The sequence below is a fragment of the Chenopodium quinoa genome, unplaced genomic scaffold (genome assembly GCF_001683475.1).
Source record: "Chenopodium quinoa cultivar QQ74 unplaced genomic scaffold, ASM168347v1, whole genome shotgun sequence".
Lineage (NCBI taxonomy): Eukaryota > Viridiplantae > Streptophyta > Magnoliopsida > Caryophyllales > Amaranthaceae > Chenopodium > Chenopodium quinoa.
This window is the reverse complement of record NW_018743292.1, coordinates 6,834,749-6,858,982: the sequence shown is the minus strand read 5'-3', so window position 1 is coordinate 6,858,982 and position 24,234 is coordinate 6,834,749. Positions and strand designations below refer to the sequence as shown.

The 24,234-nt window shown below is 36.4% G+C and overlaps 3 protein-coding genes across 3 annotated transcripts; 2 read left to right on the top strand and 1 right to left on the bottom strand.

Moving 5' to 3' along the window:
• The first annotated feature begins 3,011 nt into the window (after positions 1-3,011).
• On the top strand, positions 3,012-10,905 carry LOC110736724 (bifunctional TH2 protein, mitochondrial-like). The gene is made up of 6 exons (XM_021917022.1): positions 3,012-3,761; positions 3,859-3,967; positions 7,823-8,116; positions 8,231-8,645; positions 8,780-9,046; positions 9,933-10,905. Exons 1-6 carry the CDS (start codon positions 3,328-3,330, stop codon positions 10,343-10,345), a joined length of 1,932 nt encoding a protein of 643 aa, XP_021772714.1. The 5' UTR covers positions 3,012-3,327; the 3' UTR covers positions 10,346-10,905.
• A 1,172-nt stretch (positions 10,906-12,077) lies between these two features.
• Positions 12,078-14,558, bottom strand: LOC110735877 (zinc finger MYM-type protein 1-like). The gene has a single exon (XM_021916055.1). It carries the CDS (start codon positions 14,556-14,558, stop codon positions 12,078-12,080), a length of 2,481 nt encoding a protein of 826 aa, XP_021771747.1.
• Positions 14,559-20,464: 5,906 nt separating this feature from the next.
• LOC110735876 (zinc finger MYM-type protein 1-like) lies at positions 20,465-22,945 on the top strand. Its single transcript, XM_021916053.1, has one exon. It carries the CDS (start codon positions 20,465-20,467, stop codon positions 22,943-22,945), a length of 2,481 nt encoding a protein of 826 aa, XP_021771745.1.
• The last annotated feature ends 1,289 nt before the right edge of the window (positions 22,946-24,234 follow it).

Here is a 24,234-nt window from a genome sequence, read left to right as displayed (position 1 = left end):
TCTGCCTATAGATTGCCGGCTGATTGGAGAATCCCCCGGCTGCGATCGATACTGTGAATAAGACTTGACCCGCATGGGCAGGTCAAGCAGTGTAAGGTCGAAGTTACCTTGGCGGCCCGAACGGCCTTCAGAGGGACCGGTTGCGGTCCTCAATGGGATGGCAGAAAGCACATCCGCAGATCCAGGCCCGCCTGGGACCTTTATTGATTTGCCGCCGGTAGTTTGCCGGTCGGCTGTCTTCTGCACCTTGGATGCAGACTCTTGTTGGGTCGGCGGAGGCCTGACCTGTTTTTGAAGGGACCGGGGCATCTGCTTCCCGTCCTGTAAACGAGAAAAATATAAGTTATGGGATAAAAGGATTGAAATAAACGAGAAGGATCAGACGGTTATACCTTCCTCGCCGCCTGGGCAACAAGTTTTTTCTCGAGATTGGCTTTCCGGATGTCGGCAGCCGACCTAGCCGGTGTCTTCTCGGTGGGCAGCATTTTCTTGGCTTCTTCTGCAGAGGAAGGCACACGGTTAGAATAATAAATAAGCAAGGAAATAAAAGCATCCGGTTTGAAAGAAACCGGCTGAGTTCCGAATACATACGTTTTTTAAACATGCTGCTTAGACCACAAGCGGACAAGAAGCATTCGTCCCTAAAAAATTTATGTTTGGGCACCCAGTTTCTAGGTACCCTTACTATCTCTCCGGATGAGAGGGTGTCAGGAACTAACTCAAAAAACCCGGAGTCAAGGATGGTCTCTCTATCATCCTCCGGGACAGGGGGCAGGCAGCACTTGGTCCCCAAGAGTTCTGGTTTCCGGTTGTAGATCCGGAATTCTCTGTTCTCTGCCGTAGTTGGGGCCTTAACCAAGTAGAACCGGTGCTTCCAGTCCGACCATTTGGATGGCTTGTCCAAGGTCATAAGGTATTTGGGCTGGGTGGTCAAGGTATACCAGGCTCTCCAGCCGCCTGGGCTCCTACTCAAGTAATGCATGTGGGCAAACGCCTCCCAGCCGGGGTTGAGGCCCTGCATCTCGCAGGCGGCGATATACCCTAAAATATTTACCCATGAGTTGGGGGTTAATTGCCAAAGACCTAGGCCATACCCCCTAAGTATGGCTTTTATTGTGTCGTGGAGAGGGAAGCGGACTCCGGCCACAAAGGCCGCCTCGTAGCACCCGAACCAAGCGTTCGCGTTCGGTTGTCCATCCTCCCACCATATTGTTCCCAGAGCAGCCGGGATTTTTATTGTATAGTCACCCCCCAGCGGCCGCCGTTTGATAAAATCTGGCAGCGCAGCCCGCATGAGCTCGCGGTCCTTAGAGGAGACGGCGATCATGAGAGGATCGTTCCTATTATCCCAAGAAGGCCTCTCCGCCTCCTCGCTATCCTCAGATTCGGTTAAGTAGCTGCTACTGCTACTTTGAACGTGACCGGCATCAGAGCCGGCTGGGGAGTTGGAGACCTCCTTATCAGAGCCTACCTGCTCTCTGGTCTCCTGGAGGGGAGCAGTCTCTTCGTTTAAAATGCTATCACCCGGGGTGCTAGGAGCGCCCCCGGGTGAGCCTCTCTGCTCTACCTCTCCTTGCTCTACTTCACCGCCTGAAGCTGGGACCTTAGGCGGCTGCTCATCTGAGCTCCCACTTCTGTAGTTGGGATCTCTGGCAGTAGACCGGATTCTGGCCATTGTGTCCTGCACAGACACAGAGTCGGTCGATATGGGTGTTGAAAAAGGGTTGTCCCAAAGAACAGAGGCGGCAGACCCAGTTCTAGACTCAGCCGTACTAATAAACCGGCTGAGTTCACAGCTAGGTTCCGGGTATGGGTATAAGGGGTTCATCTACTTATGGGACCAATGAACAAAAATGCGAGTAAAAGACTCAAACGGAAATACATGAAAAAGCTAGAAAGAATAGAGACGGTACCTAGAAGAAAATCTGGAAATTCTTTGGGATGCTTGCGAAGACACAGGCGGTTCACAATCTGGCTGGGTTTCTCTGATTACCCTCTCGAAAACCTTTGGCTAGCTTGCAACGACCCAGACGGTCTGTAGACCGGTTGCTCTCAACGAATCTCAACTCCGAATGCTCTCAACTCTCAAATTGCCGGCTGCTCTCAAATTTTCAGAAATTTGGCAAAGTTTGTAAATGAGAGCTCGGGGGACATCTTCTCCTATTTATAGAATTTGTCCCAGAAGGTGAAAAGTCGTGACTCTTCGCCTTCTGCTTTTCCATCCTTTAAAAAGAATCTGAAGAGTTGTAAAAAAAAAAAAAAAAAAACCTTTCACCGGCGCCACGTGGCACCCTGCCACGTCAGCACCAGTGAGGGGAAAATGTTTGGGGTAAAAATACCCTAAACACGTGGCCAATGGCCTAGTGACACGTGGCATCCAGCCGTTGGTCAGCAGGGCTCCAATCCTCTGCTGACACGTGTCCTCTAAACCCTAAAAGGGAAACCATCCCTTCCCCACTATAAATAGTGGAAGGACCCTCATTAATGGGGGGCTGGAACATTTGTTGTTCACATTGAATACTTCTCAAAAAGAAAAACACTTACCCCGAGCAATATTAATTGCAGAATTCTCCCATTACGCGAGAAGTAACTTCTACATTACGTGCATTCTACCTCCCGTATCTTTACTAACTTGATCGTCGGAGGCGGAGCTCCTATCCCCAGGAGTCTTCGTGATTTTGCAGGCACAGGCGTCGAAGGGCATTCTTGGAATTGTAACTCTCCCGCAGGACACATCAAAAAACCCCGAAACATTGTTTGTGATTCATAGGAGCCAAAAACATGTGATTCATAGTTCAATTTACTTAACTCCTAAGGATTTGCCTATAACATTAGACTAAAAGCTAATACGAAGTTCCAAAACATCATATTACCCTTCTAGAAAATCCACAAAAACCAAAGTGAAATACCAACCAGCACTCAATGCAGCCACATCCATTAAGAGCAAAGAACACGAAGTTCATTTAACAACTCACACTCCCAAGCCATAAAACACTAAAGATAAGACGACTTCACAAAATATTCAAGATATTACAGAATAACCAAAACCATTATTAAAATTCCGTATATATAAATTAATATTCCGTAATATACCCGTATGATCCAACATATATTGATCATGAAAAGGCCATCACTCTCGCAACAACCTTTACTTTATATCCAAAAAGTTTTGGGATAGTTTCCCTTACTCTTCCTCCTTGTTTCTTCATCCTCCTTAAATTTCCAAACTCCAATTCCACCACCACCATTTCTAATTTCTAAATTCTCCAACCTCATTTTTTCTCTCTCTAAAAAATAAAAGTAAAATAAAAATAAAAAACCTCTTTGATGCGCCCTCTATTCACCTCTCCTATAAAAACCTCCTTCCCTCTTTCACTTTCTCTCTCCTCCTATAAATCCACCATCTTCCTCCGATCTTCTCCTCTCCTTCTTCTCTCTTCTTCTTCTTCACTTCCACCTTCATTCTCTCTCCTCCGATTTCTGCGCTCGTTTTCCGGCGATTCGAGATCTTCTTCATCTTCATCAATGGCGACGGCTCCTCCGCCGAGGTCCACCACGCCGTCGATCGGAGTTCCTGCTGTCGGAGCCGTCGCTAACGACGTCGGCATCTCTCGAAGGTCCTGGAACAAGTTTAAGCGCGACTCCATTTTCTCTCTCTTCACTCCTTTCGTTCTCTCTCTTGCTGCTGGTAATCTTCGTCTTGAAGCTTTCCGCCATTACATCTCTCAGGATGTTCATTTCCTCCAGGCCTTCGCTCACGCGTTAGTAGATTCTTGACTGTTTTTTTGCATTTTTCTGGAATTGTGTTTGTTCGATTGTTGAATGAGGATGGGAAATTGATTTTTGTTTGTGTTTTAGGTATGAATTATCGGAAGAATGTGCGGATGATGATGACGATAAAATTGCGATTTCGGAGTTGAGGAAGAACATTCTTAAAGAATTGCATATGCACGATTCTTATGTTCAGGTATCGGATCGTATATTCGTATATTTTTGGAATTTCAGCAGTAGTTTGAATGTGTGGAATCTTTGAGAAAATGTGAGAGAATAGAGATTATTTCTTGACGAAAATTCGTACGAAGTATTATCTTATATTTTCGACTGTAGTGTAATTGTAGTTTGAGTGTGTAGAATCTTTGATATAGTGTAATTGCAGTTTGAGTGTGCGGAATCTTTGATAAAATATATGCGATGATAGAGATTATTGCTGTGTTGATTGACGGAAATTTGTATTGGATTGCTTGCGTGGAGTAAGTAATGTGAAATTTTCAGTGGATTTCTGCATTTCTTTTATGATTAGCTTAAACCTAGAATTTTTGGATAGTCAACACTAACGTGTTCTCCGGTATAGTGAAATATGACTTCTCCGGTATAGTGACATTCGACTTCGTTAACTTGTGTTTTCAATTATTTTGTTCACCATGACAACGAACTGTTAATTGAACTTTGCTTTGAATAATGAGATGCATGCCTTAATATACTCAGTGATAAGTGGCACGTGTTTAGGGATGAAGGTCACCTATCTGAGACTGTTTTTTCCCTTAAGGGATTGAGAGATATAGGTGGAGAAAGAGATTGTACTACAGGCTTAGTGATAATTTTAATATGCCTTGGTAAATTAGCCTGCTGCTTTCTACTTAATATTGTAAGACCTGTATAAACCAGTAGCTCATTTTCTCTCTGTAGTGTTTCAATTTTGTATGGTGAGCTTTATGTCTGCGGACTGAAGTAGTACTGTATGTGTTAGAATCACTGTGCGTCTTATGAGGTGTTAGCTCACCAGTGTCAATTTTTTTATTATGATTTTGCATGTAAGCATTGATGCATAGATCTTAATTTTTATTCGAGGAATGTTGAATTTAGACTTGATTAAAATGTTTCATGCAATGTTAACTAACCTGATATGCATGATAGATTTGGTTAAGCAGGCAATTGACTATGTGGAATTTGAAATGTTGGGGAAGTATAGAAAGTGCGTGAGAGGTCAGTATAGTCTTCCAGTATAGGAGGAAACCAAAATTGAAAGCAAATTCTGTATTCCTGTATCATGTTTATTTGACTCCATACAGTGATACAATTACTGATGCTGTATGTGATTTGTACTATGATTCTGTATAGCACTATATTTTCACATCTGTCTTGAGAAATATTTCTTTCCAAATTGCTAGAGTGAGATCATGTGATGGCTACTAATTGTTTGTCCACAGCCATATTGTACTTTATTAAGTTTAGGTTGAGTTGGATTGATAAGAGAGAAAAGAGTTAAGTAAATTTTTGTGAGAATAAAGTTGTAGTCCCCCATGTATATTTATGGTGTGGAGCAATCTTTTAGTGACGACTTAGAAATGAAAATGGGGCAAAATTTAAGGAATGGAGGATGTATGATTTAGAGGTGGTAACATTGTGAAGAAAATTGAAATACAACTAGTTGTACTAGCTTCTAAAGGCCATTCCTCCAAATTTGAATTATTATATTCCAATTATCATTTAGATGAGGTATTACCGGTTATATCAATCAATTGATCAAAGCCTTAATTCCATAAGTGGGGTTGGCTACATGAACCAAATTTGATTATTCCGTGTAGTCATCCACAAAAATCTTCCTCCTCCATTTCTTACCATCCAATGCTTCATCCTCATGCAAATCTATATACTTCATATCCTTCCTAACTCCTTCCAACAAAGTCATTTACGGTCTCCCTTTCTCTCGTTTAACCCTTCCACTCTTCGAATCGGTGCACCCTCGGGTGTCCGTCTTACATGCCCAAACCAACGCAGGCGATTTTCCCTTAATTTGTTTGTAATGCCTGCCACACCTACTTTCTTGTGAATAACCTCATTTCTGATTTTATCTCATAGAGTGTTCCCACACATCCACCTTAACATGCGCATTTCTGTAACCTCCGTCTTTTTAATGTGCTCCTTCTTAGAAGTCCAACATTATGTACCATAGAGCAACACTGGTCTTATGGAATCCTGTAGAATTTTCCCTTTAACCGTAAGGGAATGCTTTGGTCACATAACACTCATGTGGCCGCTCTCCATTTAAGCCACACCAACTTAATCCTATGGGCCACGTCTTGATCAATGTCACCAATTTTCTGGATGATCGACCCAAGATACTTAAAACATTCACTCATGGTCAATTCCTTTCCATCCAAACTCACCACTTCATCACTTGTTCCCCTCTGAGTACCAAAACGACATACCAAATATTCAGTCTTACCGGTTACCATTTCAAAAATGACAAGGATGAACTAGTGGATAATTATAGATCATCCTTTATGGATGGGATAGGTTAATGATAAGATCGATAAGGTTTATGAAAGATGGAGCTGGCAGGAATTGATAATTTGTTTCATTTTAGGATCTGCCTACTTTTTTACTAGCTTATCTTTTAGTTGTATAAGAATCAGAAGATGAAGGATGCTTGCTTCACAAAATAGTTAGGAAGTAAAAGTACTACTTTCCACTTAAAATAAACTTTACAGTTGACTTTGTTTATTTATTGTTATCAAGAATATATAAACTAAATGTTTTTGGGGCAGACGGCAGAGGTTTATAATGGAAAAGATCAATGAGATATGTCATAATAGTGAGAAAATAGGGGGTAAGCGGGTAACTAGGGGCAAAGGATAGGGAAAGGGATAAAAGAGAGAAAGAGTGGTGATGTAATGGAGAGATAATAGGGGTAATTTTACAGAAGCTGTTGACCGTTATTCAAATGAAAAATATGAAGTTATGGATTTCTATCTTGGAGCAGAGGTAGTCTCTGATTTGCGCTTAGCATTTTTCTAAGAGATGGGGATATATGGTTAACAAGGGGCATTGCCATTCAGGAGCAATGAGTCCACATCATTTATCGTAAATGATTTCCTTATTGTATGCTGGCTATTAGTTTGCTACAGTGGGTGGTTAAACTGGTAAAGGTGGTTTGGACTCGAATTTTGAATGGAAAGAATGTCATGGTGCCAACTTCTTGGTCTTGGAGTATTAAGTGTAATTTTTTTCTCCCTGAGGAATATTGAGTGTAATTTTTCTGCTACTTGGTTAGTTTCTTCCCTAGAGCAAGGGGAGGTTTCATAAAATATTTGGAGGCTGTATATGAATTATGACCCCGTGAATTAATAGCAGATCCATATATTTTTTTCCTTTGCCTGTCAATCATACTATATGCACAACTTAGTTTCTGAATTGAATCTTGACCCTATTTGCTGAGCCTTGAAGGTATTAATTTTTGTAAACTGATATCCTTGTAGAGGAGTTAAATTGGGAATCTTGATAGATTAATTGATTATAGGATTTTTGGCACTTTATATACAGAGGTAGATTAATATGCTTCAGTTTCTCACCTTCAAGTACATTTTTGTTTTCACCATTGATTTTGAAAAGTCATGGCTTATGCAGTTCCCCTTGAGTTAAGTGTCCTGTAATCCTGTTACTTTCGATTTTGTCTTCTTTGTGGGGGGGGGGGGGTGGGGGAGAGCACTAGTCTTCTAAAATATTAAACTATGCTTATTATTGATGTATGTTTGTCAAACAAATGTGTGGTGATATTGCATTTTGGCATTGCTTTTGTCTAAACATCAAGTTTTCCATTTAAGATTTAATCTTTCTTTCTTTTAAACAAATTCATAGCTTACTGGTGGCTCCTATGATATTATATTATTATGTTCATGCTTACAACTGTTGAATTTAGCCTGCTTCCCAAACAATGATAAAATTGCCACTCAGAGTTCTGTGACATATCATTTAAAATCTGAGTGTATTTTGTCTTGAGAATTTCTGCAGATATTAATGTGCTCTTATTACAACTTTGCAGGAATGGGGAATTGACCTTGGTAAAGAAGAAAGCTCTGTTAACTCTGCAACTCAAAAGTACATAGATTTTCTTTTAGCAACAGCTTCAGGAAAAGTTGAAGGAGTAAAAGGGCTTGGTAAGCTTGCAACGCCATTTGAGAAGACAAAGATAGCAGCTTACACTTTAGGTGCAATGACACCTTGTATGAGGCTATACGCTTTTCTTGGCAAGGAGCTTAAGGCTTTGGCGGATCCAGATCTCAATACTCACCCCTACAAGAAGTGGATTGACAATTATTCGTCTGAAGGCTTCCAGGTTTGTCATGGTATTGAGCTATTATTGTAGTTATCTAATTTTTATGGCTACAGTAGTAGTGGTAAAGTGTAATATATTTTGAGCAGGCAATTAAGATATTTCAAATGAATGTAGGCATGCACTTTGCAAATAGAAGAATTGCTGGATAAATTGAGTGCTTCTCTAACTGGTGAAGAGCTTGATGTTATTGAAAAGCTTTATAAACAGGCCATGAAACTTGAGACAGAATTCTTTGGGGCACAAACACTATCACAAAAGACCGTCGCTCCGTTGTGGAAAGAGCTTAATCCTGAAGAATCGCGTCTCATGCTGTTTTCAGATTTTGACTTGACTTGTACAGTTGTTGATTCATCTGCAATATTAGCTGAGATCGCAATTGTAACAGCTCCAAAGTCTGATCAAAGTCCAACTGACGGTCAAATTACTCGGATGTCATCTGCTGATTTGAGGAACACATGGGGTGTTCTCTCTAGGCAGTACACAGAGGAGTATGAACAATGCATCGAGAATGTTTTATCAACGGATAAAGGTATCTAGATCATATCAGAGTTGGTTTATTTGGAGTGGGGCTGGGGGGGGGTGGAGGGTTGAGCCTTCTGTATTTTAGTTTGTTTAATTTTTGTCATTTTTTTAGAAAAAGTTGCTTATTGGAGTTATTGCTAGGAGGGGAGTTCAACTTTGAAGCTCTGCAAACGGCTCTCGAGTTACTTGCTGATTTTGAGAAAAAGGCCAATGCAAGGGTGATTGATTCTGGAGTCCTTAAAGGTGTGAACCTTGAAGATGTTCGGAAGGCTGGTGAACGTATAATCCTTCAAGATGGCTGTACTAGTTTCTTCCAGAATGCTGTACATAAAGAAAATCTGGATGTGACTGTCCATGTACTTTCATATTGTTGGTGTGGTGATTTAATCAGATCAGCTTTTTCATCAGGTAAACTGTCTTCCATTCATCCCGACTAATTTTTTATATTGTAATAAAATTTTCATATTGTTATGATAACATGGTTTGTTTTATTGGGAGTTCAAAGAGTGTTTTGTTTGGTGAGCTTGTTTCTGATATTGTGTTGTAATGTTTGATTACTTACCCCTCTCTTTGGCATAAGGTAAAATACTAAAGGGAAGTTCTGGAAGCTTGCGATATAAACTTCAAATGTTCCGTTTGATTGTTCGATATAATGCACCTACACTTCTAAACATGTGTTTTCTTCATTAATATTAATTTTAACTCATTACCACCTAGAGATGTGAGTGTAGATGAACTTAATTTCAAATAAACCTTATATTGAACAAGCCGCTAGCACTATTTATTGCAAACATTAGATCAAGTGATTTGCAGGGGGACTAATTTTTATCCTTAGTATGATTTACATGTTAATAGTCTTAATACCATGGGTTCCTTCCTCTCTGTCTTTGCTGGATATCTATGTATTTTTTATCTGGCCAATTGTTTGTTATTCTAGTGTCCTGAACTGAAAGTAGTTTTACGGAAAAGAGAGATGAAAGTAGTATGCTCAAAACTATTTTTTGCCTCATAACTGTGCCAGTATGGCATGTGCACTGCTGTCTTGTTGTAATGCATAGCTTTGGGCTTGGCCCTGAAACTAGGTTCTAGGTTCAACCAGGAAGGAAAAGTTACAACCAGAAACGTCTATTTGTCTCCTATGCTGCTACCTGAAAAGCATATTTAATGATTCAAATATGTTTTTAATTTGTCTAAGTTTAATTGTTTACTGTTCACCAAGTTAATGCATTTATGTGGTTTACCTGCAATATCATTTCATATGAATGGGAAGTTGCTAAATATTTTTGTATACCAGGTGGTTTGGATGCATTAAACATACATGCAAATGAGTTCAGCTATGAAGAATCCATTTCCACCGGTGAAATCATTAGGAAGGTTGAATCTCCCATTGACAAACTTCAAGCATTCGATGAGATCTTGGTCAGTTGTGGTGATAATAAGAAGAATTTAAGTGTATATATAGGGGATTCTGTTGGTGACTTGCTTTGCTTACTCAAGGCGGACATAGGAATTGTTGTTGGATCAAGTTCAAGTTTGAGGAGACTTGGTAGTCACTTTGGGGTTTCATTTGTCCCATTGTTTGAAGGTTTGGTGAAGAAACAAAGGGAGTGTGTTGAAGGAGATTCTTTCAATTGGAAGGCCAAGCCTGGTGTTCTTTACACAGCCTCTAGCTGGTCCGAGTTACATGCATTCATTTTGGGGTGTTAGGATAGATTCTTGCCTTTGATGAGCCAATTTTCATTTTAGTTTAGGATTGAAGCAACTGCCATATATCATAGGATATCCATACAAAATTGGTGGCTAGTTTTATTATGGGCCACAGATGAGCTATTGTTTTTTTTTGCCTTTTTTGTCTATAGGCATAGCGTCATCGTTATTTTGAAGACTTAGTTTGCTACCATTTTCAGCTGGCATGCTGTTAAAAAGTGATACCTACAAAAGCTGCTATCTAGACCTCCCCATTCAATTCCTTGACATTGTTAATGCGATCTCTGAACTGTCATATGGTGTGGTTAAGTATTCTTTCTGCAGGAGCAACAAGATCCTTGATGGTTTCAGAGTACAAGTTACTGCAGCCGCATCATGTTATGACCTCTTTGTTCTGTCGTTGCATTTCTGTTCAATATTTGGGGTTATATAGGAACTAGGAACATAATATTGGAACCTGGAAGTTCAAATAGAACATATAATTGTTGTATTCCCATAACTGTTGCTGATATTTAAAACTTTGATTCTACTTCTGATATATTCTTGGAACAACTTTTGCGGATAAGAAGCAGGTTTTGTGCATTGAAAATGTGTGTATTTTTGAATTGTTGCTTTGAGTTGGTGTTGCTTGATTCAGGTCCAAGTTTTCCGTACGTCTTCGTTCAGTATTATGCATTGTTGCTTTGTATATATGTTGCTATTACTATGTGGAATTGAGGAGCACCCTCTTCATCTCCAATCTAGTTTTCTACCACAGCTTTTTTTGTCAGCAGAACTTGGTAAGTTAACTATCAGTACTTCAGTTTACTTACTGTTTTCCTGTTCAGTTCAGGGTTATCGCTCCCAAGTCCCAAGTACCAATTTCTGCAGTTGTGGAATTAATCAGCATGTTGCATATATCTTGAAATAAGTTTACGATATTGACTTTTATGTGGTACGAAATGAAATTTATAAAGTTTAGAATAATGTAGTAAACTTGGTATGTTTAACCTGTTGTTCATGTTACACCCATTTATAAATTGTACATAATGTATATCCAATATCCATCCTCAAAGATTTGCGAACCTTGTAAAGTTTGATTTAGATGAAAGGCCAAAGGTTGTTTATTAAAATAAGGTTGAGAGAGGGGGGATTGTTAAAAGTTGAATGCACTTGGTCCATTCATTAAACACTATCAACTTTTTATATTGCATCCAACAAATAGGTAACGCTATAATAATTGAGCTTAAGCATAGCTTTATTTGTTTTTTTTTTTTTTACATTACTAATATTAAACTAATTTAATTAATTAATTTCACTTTTCTATTCTTTGAAACAAGAACTAGTGACTAGGTTGGCACGACTCATGAATTGTTATGGGCCACCACAAAAAGTTTATTTCTCAAAGATTCATGTAAAAAATAAAGGAAAAGGAAGTTAGGTTTGTCGAATGAAGATTTATGCTTGGTGGATGTCATGATATTGTGGGGACTCTTGTAGTTAGTAGTTCAATTGTACGGACATAGTGATTTTTTTACAAAAAAAATTAACATGATAATCAGTGGCGGAGCCAGGATTTTCAACTTGGGGGGACAAAATGCTTAACTTACGAAAAGCTTAACAAAAAAAAAAACAAAAAAAAAACTCACACACAAATTGGTTAATACTTAATATTAAAATTTCAAAATACAAATATATACTTAGTCATACAATTCAAAATGATGAAAAAAATTACATAAACATTACATTAAAATTACAAGTTCATTCTTCGAGTCTTCATACTTTGAAATCGATCAATAATCTTTTCGTCGGAAACTCGTAAGAAGACATCCTTCTCAATAAAAGTGACCAAACAATCATTCATAAGTTGATCACCCATGCTATTTCGCAACTTGTTTTTGACACATGTCATTGCAGAAAACACTCTTTCAACACTTGCCGTGGCAACGGGAAGAATCAACATCAACTTGATAAGCAAATGAATAAGAGGAAAAGTCTTATGCTTATTGGTTTTAACAAGCATCATAGAAAGAGAATTAAGGTCATTTAAACCTTGAAATCTTTCATCATTTAGCATATTCTCCATGAATACATCAAGTTGATATTCAAGAGCCATCAAATCAAAGCTTGAAAATTCTTCGGGATAAAAAGAGGCAAGTTTAAGTACCTTATCTTTATCAAAGGATGAGAAGTTATCTTTAGGACTTAAACAAGCCATACATAATAGTAACTCCATATTCCTCTCATTAAATCGTTCATCAAGTTCTTGAAGATGCAAATCAATTAGTCTTAAGAAAATTCCAACCCGAAAATGATGTTCATTTGTTGCTTCTTCAACAAAACGTCTTGATCTTCCATGAGGAACATAAAGAGAATCCATAGTGGGAATAACAACACCATGTTTAGTGCAAAATGAAGTTACCTTGTTTAAGAGAGTATCCCATCCTCGCTCCCTCATTTTTTGCAACACCGTTTTTGTATAAGTGACAAGTTCCATGGCATTTACAATATCTTGCTCCTTTCTTTGCAAAGCAACACACAAATCATTAGTGTATCCAAAAATAGTCAACATCAAGTGAGCAACAAAAATAAAGTCAAATGACTCTAATTGTCCTAAAACAATTTGAGCTTTGAACTTATCTTCCGATGCACCATGCTTCCCAATTTGTACAAGCACCTTAATAATTGTAGGAAATAAGAGGATGGCATTTAAAAGTGACTTGTAATGAGAACTCCAACGAGTATCCCCGGGCCTACTCAAACCAAGTTCTTGATTTAAACCCGATCCACTCACAATATCCCCAACATCCAAGGCTCGAGCAACTTCTTGAGCTTGATCTTGACGAATCATTTCTCTTCTCTTGCAAGAAACTCCAACCACATTCAACAAATTTCCAAGTATCTCGAAAAGCCAACCACAACTATCATTCTTTTTAGCAACGGCAACTAATGTTAGTTGAAGTTGATGAGCAAAACAATGTATATAGTAGGCACTTGGAGTATCATTCATAATCAAAGTCTTAAGGCCATTTATTTCACCCTTCATGTTGCTAGCTCCATCATACCCTTGCCCTCTTATCATAGATGGGCTCAATGAATGTTCAACAAGTAAAGACATGATTGCATCTTTAAGAGTTAAAGCGGTAGTATTAGCAACATGAACAATGCCTAAAAATCGCTCCATTACCTTTCCACTATCTCTATCAACAAAACGCAAAACAAGAGCTAGTTGTTCTTTTTGGGACACATCACTTGACTCATCGGCCAATATAGCAAAGTAATCATCACCAACTTCTTCTATTATGCACCTAGTTGTTTCTTTGGCACAACAGTTAATAATGTCCTTTTGAATAGGAGGGGAAGTCATTTGACAATTTTTAGGTGCATTTTCAAGAGTATGTATCCTTACTTCCTCAACCTTTTCTCCTAACCACTTCAAAAGCTCAAGGAAATTACCCCTATTATATGACTCCCCACTTTCATCATGTCCACGAAATGCCAAACCTTGCCCCAAAAGAAATCTTAAACAAGATAAAGATGCTTTCAAGCGGATAAAATATTCACTTTTAATCACATCACTTGCATTGTCAATCACATTCAAGATTGATTTCTTTTTTTCATCTCTTAAATTCACATATTTCTCATAAGCAAGATTATGAGCACTTTTAATTCCACCAACATGCTTCTCAAATCTTTCCGGTTTATTCCATGCCCTAAACCCTCCATCAACAAATGCATCACCCCCCGGTTTAATACCAACTTCATTCTTGAACAAGTAACATACAAAACAAAATGCAGCATCTTTTTCAATACTATATTCAAGCCAATCCCATTTGTTGAACCAATGAACACTAAAGCGACGCAAACCAGACACTTGTCTTGTAGGGAAGTCATGAGTTTTTGGTTGGCAAGGTTTTTTAAGAATATAACCCCTCCTAACAGCATTTCGTTCATTTGCGGGGTAATCCATAATGTTTATTCTTTTTCCCGGATCATGAGGAAGAAGTTCAACATCATACACCAAATCTTCCTCTAATGGTACATTACTATTACTTGAACCACCCATTTCCATACTATTTTCTTGACTTTGAGGGGAGCTAAATGAAGGTGAGTTATTGGACTCATTTTCATTGGACTCATTTTCATTGAGTTTCGTTCTTTTAAACAAGAATTGTCGAAGATCGGGTTGTTTAGTTGCCTTTGATTTGTTTGAATTTGGTGAATCGTTTGACATTTCCTAATTAAATCGAAAATTATATATCAATTTCCACAAGACCACACTAATTAAATCGAAAATTATATATCAATTTCCACAAGACCACAATCCACATCATTACATAATAACAAAACCTAAGAGGCTAAGATTTTAAATTTCTAATTCAACTACACATTTCAATAATTTACAATAATTAATAAATTTAAATTCACATTTCACAAAAACAACCAAAAACTCTAACAGGGGAAACAATCAAACATTCAAACAAATATAAATCAATAATCATTTATCAATTCAAATTATTCAATAATCAATACCCACAAGGCCACAAATGACAAATTCACAATAAAAATATAAACAATTAAACATTTAAACAAGTAATAAAAATATGAAATTCAGAATTAAACATTCATTGATTCATACCTCCATTGAAATGCATATGACGAACAGACGAAGTGTCGATCGAAGACTCGAAGTCACGCTGTCACGCTGTCACGAACTCACGAAGACACGAACAGACGAACTCACGAAGTCACGGGCTCACGGCTGTCACGATTCACGAAGGACGAAGGCTCAAGGGCTGAAGGGCGGCTGTTGAACCTCGTCACCAGGGGGGAACTGCCGGCGAACGGTGGACGAACAGACGGCTAGGCGAGTAGGCGAACAGACGAAGTCACGATTTCACGAACACACGAAGTCACGAAGGAGGAAGGACGAAGGCTCAAGGGCGGCTGTTGAACCTCGTCACTGCTGCGAACGGTGGACGAACAGACTGCCGGCGAAGTGGCGAACGGACGAAGGCGACTAGCGAGGGCGATTGGGCGAATCGAAGACGAAGAGAGAGAAATTGAAAATTGAAAAACTTAGGGTTTGGCTTTGGCTGGCTGGAAAGTAATTGCATTTTTTTTTTTTTTTTTTTTTTTTTTAATTTTTTTTTTTTTTAATTTTTTTTTTTGAAAATGGGGGGACAAGTGTCCCCACTCGTCCCCTTCTAGCTCCGCCCCTGGTCCTAGGATACATGGACACTTCATGCACCTGTCGTGTCCGTGTCGGACACCGTGTTAAATACCGACATTCGTGGGATACACAACGATACGTCTCGGACCGTATCCTACTATAATATGGGCTGTTAAACTTTTTTCAATGATAAAATTTAAGTATAGTAAGATAAATAAGGTAATTATTAAATACTTATAGAGTCATATATAGCTCATTGTTAACATGATACAGTATGATCTAATAAGAGGACAGAATGACAAACATATTGTCAAATTCGTTTTTAAAATATATTATATGAATTTTATCATCCCGTACTCGTGTTCCTTATTTTAAAACAGATGTTTTTCCAATTTCTCGTATCCGTTTTGTATCCGCATCCGTATCAATACTCGTCCTTGTGCAACTTAGGTACGTACTTACGTCACCTCATCCCACATATATAATCACCAACTTTCAACAGAGAGTCATCTTGATGCTTCTTCAATTCTCCCCCACCACCAGTCCACCACCATACCAAAAAGAATGGAAAAAAGAAAAAAAGAAGACCTTTAATTTGGGAGTACTATTTTGCAAAGAAAATTACAATAATTAAAAACCATTAATAATAATAATAATAATAATAATAATAATGTGCATTACATCATTACTTACGATTAATACGAAGTACAAGTATATATTAATACGCCAAGGTGGTCCAATAATGCTAACCCATGTACGTTAATTCCAAGCTGAATCATATCATATGAAAAAAAAAAAAAAAAAGCAACATTAATTTATAAAATTTATTAATCAATAAACAGTTTTCATCAGGAAAAAAAATAAATAATTTTAAGGCACCAATGAGGGAAGAACAGCTGGAATTTCCCTAGAAGGGGACCATAATCCGTACGAAATTGCATGCCCTACGATCGACTATACTATAAAGGGAATAGCCAGTAGTGTTTACTGTTTATCCTTTAAATATATATAAAAAATAAATAAATAAATAAATAAAAAAAAAGGAATATGAAAACTGTCAAAAAAGAAAAATGTTAGTTAGAAAAGATTAAAAGAGGAAAAAAGATGGTGGAAATTATTAGGGCTTAAAATGGTTTTCATCATTCATGGTGAGAATCAACCATGGAAGGAAGTAGACAAGGAGGAGAAACAATGATTTAATGATTCATACACTTGTGACCACATATTTTATTAGAGTATCTTATGTGGTAATTGGTATATACTCGTATAAAGTATTTTTATAAAAAAATTTCTTAATCGCAATATGTTTTTTTGACACGCATTTTAATTATTGATAATAAATTTTTTAAAAAAGATAAAATTTAAATTATCAAAATAATTTGAATGCTGATATTCGAAATTTGGTGCTATGGTGGTTTCACAAATTAAACTATTATTATATTTATGTCAACGACAAGTTGTCACCAACAGTGCTTGGACTTGAGTAGAGATTTATAAAGAAGTAACATAAAACTACACATGACCTATTTACCTGTTAAATATTTCAAAATATGTTCGGATATCTCTCTATTCTTTTTATAATTTTATAATGTTACATTATCATCCATTGTACAAGTACAAGGGACAACTTTCAATCTAGCTCAAAATTAATCAATGTACGAAGAATACTATATACATAAAAGTAAATCATATGCGAACAACAATAAAACGTGGGATAAGTTTCTTCTAAGGGTCATCATCCAATTATAATGGTACAATGTCTTTGTTGTACATCGTTATTACCTTAAAGTCTTTTGGAGAAGGAAGATGTGAGGGTAATGGGACTTCACATGTCTCATATTATAAATATAGTCACATGCTTGACTACCTTTTGGCCCCATGCATAGAATGGAAATCTTCAAAATTAAATTGCGGTTATCTGATCCAAAAAATTTAAAATTAAACCCCTAAGTTACATTACTCACCTTGCAAAGCTTTCCTAAATTATGTACGTAGTATATATATTTATGTTAAAATATACAACTAAAAATCTACCTAACTACAAACTAATTAATTGAACTAAACTCTAATACTAAATTACTAAATGTGATATTAAATCCATTATCCATACTATTTCTTCAATATCATGTACATAAATCCTAGGAGAATGAGTCAATGAGACACAACTATTTAGAAACTTCATTCTCAGCAATTTTATCTCCTTAATTGTTGTTCTATGAACAATACATGAAATTTCCTCTAATAAACTGTTTTTCATTTGCAAATACAAGAAGATATTAAATGCAAGTATTTGATTATCTTACGATATCGAAATTGAATTAGTTTACAACTTCTCTACTTTTGAAAATTGAGCTCAAACCAAAAGTTGATTTTAATTTTTGAGAAATTAAATATTAGAAATTCATTACCAATACAAAGTAGCCAAGTTTGCAACTTTACAAGATACAAAGTTGAAATTAAAACCTTAAATTTTCAAACTAGTACTCCTAATAACATAGGATAGATTAATGACAAAATCAACATTACTACAGAATTTGGTCCACATGAGTTGACTAAGCATGTGATTGGCATTCTTTGAAGATAAAAAAGACTTTAAAAGAGTATCAATTCATAATCAAGTGAATCAATACAAGTCTATCTCCAAGAAAATTACTAGACACTCCTTCCTTTAATTTTGCTCTCATTATCTCTTTAATTTTCCTATATTTAGATTATTTTTAATTTAGCCTAAACCAATTAATTTGACGTAATATAAAAGTATAAAACCGATTTAATTGGGGTTCAAGTCAAATTTGACACGGCCACTATTATTAAATATATCATGAGTAGAAGTTTATACGAAGTAAGTATGACTTAACCTAAATATCATAAATAATAGATACCTATATAATCTACAATCAAAAGGTTCCTTTTCAATGCAATCGCATTCTAACAAATAGCAGTACTTAGTGACCATTGTGAACAAAATTTCACTTTCAAGAGCATTTTGATATTTTACTTGTGACCATTAATTCATTGAATTATTTTTGAAAGTAGCTATTTAGAGAAAGGTGGTCCAATTTTCATTACCAATTTTGTAATGGCTATCAAATATCACCACCTTCAAATAATCAAGAACTTTTAATACAGTATAAAAATAATACTACTATTAGAAATATAATGGTCTTGAAAATGAGAAGTAAAGACAAGAAGAAAATGACAATTTGTTGTCAAGTGCAAATGGACCGACTACCGGCGGCTAGACAGTTGCCTGCTCAAAGTAAATGTTCTTTTTTAAAAAAAAAATCCATACTCCCTTCCTTTATGTTGGATAACATTTGCTTTCATTGGCCTCTAACACCAATTTTAAGCTTTTAACCATTAATAAATCTAATATTACATATTCGTAAAAATTAGAAAAAATAATCATTTACAAAATACTTTGGTTTTGCTCTCTTCATCTAAAATAAGATGTTCATATCTTAATTTTTTTTAAATTTGATTTAATCTGAATTGTTAGGATTTACTGGTTTAGGCTTATTTGATTGTTTGATTTAATTGAACTTTGACCTTAGTTAGTTGTATATTGATGCATAACAAAAAACACATTCTCAAGTTGAATTTTGATAGATTCGTCTGAATATGATAATAAGCATACGAAAGTAATATCTAATTTGGTTATGATTTTTTTTTTGTCTGATATTTTGTTTGATTATTTTGTATGTAATGTATAGTAGTTGAATTTAACTCATCTGACACGATGATATATTTATAAAATAATAAAAATAAACAAAGTAAGAAATTTGGTTAAGATTGTAATATTTTAAAGCTCAAAAAGCAAATATTGCAATCAAAAGCGATTGAAAAATGCAAGTGAAATTATTATTATCATGTTGATTTTTTTTGTAAAAAAATCACTATGTACGTACAATTGAACTACTAACTACAAGAGTCCCCACAATATCATGACGCGATTGAAAAATGCAAGTGAGGTTATTATTATCATCAGGGGCGGAGCTAGAAGGGGACGAGTGGGGACACTTGTCCCCCCATTTTCAAAAAAAAAAAATTAAAAAAAAAAAAATTAAAAAAAAAAAAAAAAAAAATGCAATTACTTTCCAGCCAGCCAAAGCCAAACCCTAAGTTTTTCAATTTTCAATTTCTCTCTCTTCGTCTTCGATTCGCCCAATCGCCCTCGCTAGTCGCCTTCGTCCGTTCGCCACTTCGCCGGCAGTCTGTTCGTCCACCGTTCGCAGCAGTGACGAGGTTCAACAGCCGCCCTTGAGCCTTCGTCCTTCCTCCTTCGTGACTTCGTGTGTTCGTGAAATCGTGACTTCGTCTGTTCGCCTACTCGCCTAGCCGTCTGTTCGTCCACCGTTCGCCGGCAGTTCCCCCCTGGTGACGAGGTTCAACAGCCGCCCTTCAGCCCTTGAGCCTTCGTCCTTCGTGAATCGTGACAGCCGTGAGCCCGTGACTTCGTGAGTTCGTCTGTTCGTGTCTTCGTGAGTTCGTGACAGCGTGACAGCGTGACTTCGAGTCTTCGATCGACACTTCGTCTGTTCGTCATATGCATTTCAATGGAGGTATGAATCAATGAATGTTTAATTCTGAATTTCATATTTTTATTACTTGTTTAAATGTTTAATTGTTTATATTTTTATTGTGAATTTGTCATTTGTGGCCTTGTGGGTATTGATTATTGAATAATTTGAATTGATAAATGATTATTGATTTATATTTGTTTGAATGTTTGATTGTTTCCCCTGTTAGAGTTTTTGGTTGTTTTTGTGAAATGTGAATTTAAATTTATTAATTATTGTAAATTATTGAAATGTGTAGTTGAATTAGAAATTTAAAATCTTAGCCTCTTAGGTTTTGTTATTATGTAATGATGTGGATTGTGGTCTTGTGGAAATTGATATATAATTTTCGATTTAATTAGTGTGGTCTTGTGGAAATTGATATATAATTTTCGATTTAATTAGGAAATGTCAAACGATTCACCAAATTCAAACAAATCAAAGGCAACTAAACAACCCGATCTTCGACAATTCTTGTTTAAAAGAACGAAACTCAATGAAAATGAGTCCAATGAAAATGAGTCCAATAACTCACCTTCATTTAGCTCCCCTCAAAGTCAAGAAAATAGTATGGAAATGGGTGGTTCAAGTAATAGTAATGTACCATTAGAGGAAGATTTGGTGTATGATGTTGAACTTCTTCCTCATGATCCGGGAAAAAGAATAAACATTATGGATTACCCCGCAAATGAACGAAATGCTGTTAGGAGGGGTTATATTCTTAAAAAACCTTGCCAACCAAAAACTCATGACTTCCCTACAAGACAAGTGTCTGGTTTGCGTCGCTTTAGTGTTCATTGGTTCAACAAATGGGATTGGCTTGAATATAGTATTGAAAAAGATGCTGCATTTTGTTTTGTATGTTACTTGTTCAAGAATGAAGTTGGTATTAAACCGGGGGGTGATGCATTTGTTGATGGAGGGTTTAGGGCATGGAATAAACCGGAAAGATTTGAGAAGCATGTTGGTGGAATTAAAAGTGCTCATAATCTTGCTTATGAGAAATATGTGAATTTAAGAGATGAAAAAAAGAAATCAATCTTGAATGTGATTGACAATGCAAGTGATGTGATTAAAAGTGAATATTTTATCCGCTTGAAAGCATCTTTATCTTGTTTAAGATTTCTTTTGGGGCAAGGTTTGGCATTTCGTGGACATGATGAAAGTGGGGAGTCATATAATAGGGGTAATTTCCTTGAGCTTTTGAAGTGGTTAGGAGAAAAGGTTGAGGAAGTAAGGATACATACTCTTGAAAATGCACCTAAAAATTGTCAAATGACTTCCCCTCCTATTCAAAAGGACATTATTAACTGTTGTGCCAAAGAAACAACTAGGTGCATAATAGAAGAAGTTGGTGATGATTACTTTGCTATATTGGCCGATGAGTCAAGTGATGTGTCCCAAAAAGAACAACTAGCTCTTGTTTTGCGTTTTGTTGATAGAGATAGTGGAAAGGTAATGGAGCGATTTTTAGGCATTGTTCATGTTGCTAATACTACCGCTTTAACTCTTAAAGATGCAATCATGTCTTTACTTGTTGAACATTCATTGAGCCCATCTATGATAAGAGGGCAAGGGTATGATGGAGCTAGCAACATGAAGGGTGAAATAAATGGCCTTAAGACTTTGATTATGAATGATACTCCAAGTGCCTACTATATACATTGTTTTGCTCATCAACTTCAACTAACATTAGTTGCCGTTGCTAAAAAGAATGATAGTTGTGGTTGGCTTTTCGAGATACTTGGAAATTTGTTGAATGTGGTTGGAGTTTCTTGCAAGAGAAGAGAAATGATTCGTCAAGATCAAGCTCAAGAAGTTGCTCGAGCCTTGGATGTTGGGGATATTGTGAGTGGATCGGGTTTAAATCAAGAACTTGGTTTGAGTAGGCCCGGGGATACTCGTTGGAGTTCTCATTACAAGTCACTTTTAAATGCCATCCTCTTATTTCCTACAATTATTAAGGTGCTTGTACAAATTGGGAAGCATGGTGCATCGGAAGATAAGTTCAAAGCTCAAATTGTTTTAGGACAATTAGAGTCATTTGACTTTATTTTTGTTGCTCACTTGATGTTGACTATTTTTGGATACACTAATGATTTGTGTGTTGCTTTGCAAAGAAAGGAGCAAGATATTGTAAATGCCATGGAACTTGTCACTTATACAAAAACGGTGTTGCAAAAAATGAGGGAGCGAGGATGGGATACTCTCTTAAACAAGGTAACTTCATTTTGCACTAAACATGGTGTTGTTATTCCCACTATGGATTCTCTTTATGTTCCTCATGGAAGATCAAGACGTTTTGTTGAAGAAGCAACAAATGAACATCATTTTCGGGTTGGAATTTTCTTAAGACTAATTGATTTGCATCTTCAAGAACTTGATGAACGATTTAATGAGAGGAATATGGAGTTACTATTATGTATGGCTTGTTTAAGTCCTAAAGATAACTTCTCATCCTTTGATAAAGATAAGGTACTTAAACTTGCCTCTTTTTATCCCGAAGAATTTTCAAGCTTTGATTTGATGGCTCTTGAATATCAACTTGATGTATTCATGGAGAATATGCTAAATGATGAAAGATTTCAAGGTTTAAATGACCTTAATTCTCTTTCTATGATGCTTGTTAAAACCAATAAGCATAAGACTTTTCCTCTTATTCATTTGCTTATCAAGTTGATGTTGATTCTTCCCGTTGCCACGGCAAGTGTTGAAAGAGTGTTTTCTGCAATGACATGTGTCAAAAACAAGTTGCGAAATAGCATGGGTGATCAACTTATGAATGATTGTTTGGTCACTTTTATTGAGAAGGATGTCTTCTTACGAGTTTCCGACGAAAAGATTATTGATCGATTTCAAAGTATGAAGACTCGAAGAATGAACTTGTAATTTTAATGTAATGTTTATGTAATTTTTTTCATCATTTTGAATTGTATGACTAAGTATATATTTGTATTTTGAAATTTTAATATTAAGTATTAACCAATTTGTGTGTGAGTTTTTTTTTTGTTTTTTTTTTTGTTAAGCTTTTCGTAAGTTAAGCATTTTGTCCCCCCAAGTTGAAAATCCTGGCTCCGCCACTGCCTAGGACTAAGTACCAAAAAAATAAAAAATTAAACTTGTTTTACCAAAAAGAAAAAAAAAATTAAAGAAATTTAAATATATACCCTCATCGTTTAGTTTCTTTCTAGTTAAGTTTTCTACTCTAGCGTAAATTTTTATCAGTGTGATCATAAAAGAGAAAGTTAATGAATGGTGGTATTTTAATGGTTAATTTGTGATTTTGGTACGAAAGTAACATGAACATACTTTGTGTTATTGGAAATCTTAAGTATAAAGTATACGAAGAATAACACCTACATACTAAATTAAAGGCCAAGAGCTAGCCTAAGAGTAGAGATCAAAAAATTATTTTAGCAAAATTGGCTCGAACCTGGTTAACCAAACTTACATCACCCACAAGGGCTACAACCCCTCTTGAAAATTAATTTGATTTACATATTATCACGAGTATGCTTTGATTTCAAATCCCTTAACAAAATATATTAACTCAAGGTATCATGTTCGACCTATTATTTAGTTAAGTTGTGTGGATTCAATAAAATACAACTTCACCCACCTCCACTCCCCTCCCCCCACCAAAAAAAAAAAAAAAAAATTAAAAAATCAAGGTGATTTCACCTTTAATTTACTCCTGATTATACTATCAATTTTCATTGTCTTAAAATTTCTTCTAATCAGGCGAATAGAATACACCCCTAATTGATTAAATTTGACCGGCTATCTATACCTAAATTTGAGCACTATTGTAATGGGTAGTTGATCAAATCATAGAACAAGTTCCCATTGGGCCATTAGTTGAGAGTCTTATCCACCGACAATTTAAGGAATTCTTTTCCTTTTCTCATCCGCAAGTACCGCCATTCCATTGAAAATGATGAGAAGTGTTATGTTATTTGTAGTGAGCTTTTGGACCAATGCAAAAGCCTCTTTCTATTTATTCACCATTCACCAATGGTTTTATAGTTTGGTGGATAAGATTAAGAGAAATGCATGTACATTTGTAGTATTTATGCTTGTACGAATTTAGGTCACGTGAGTTCTGTCATTGGATGGAGTTATCTCCCTTTTTTCCACAAAAGTCACGTACCTATAAAAGAAAGGAAAAAAAACTATTA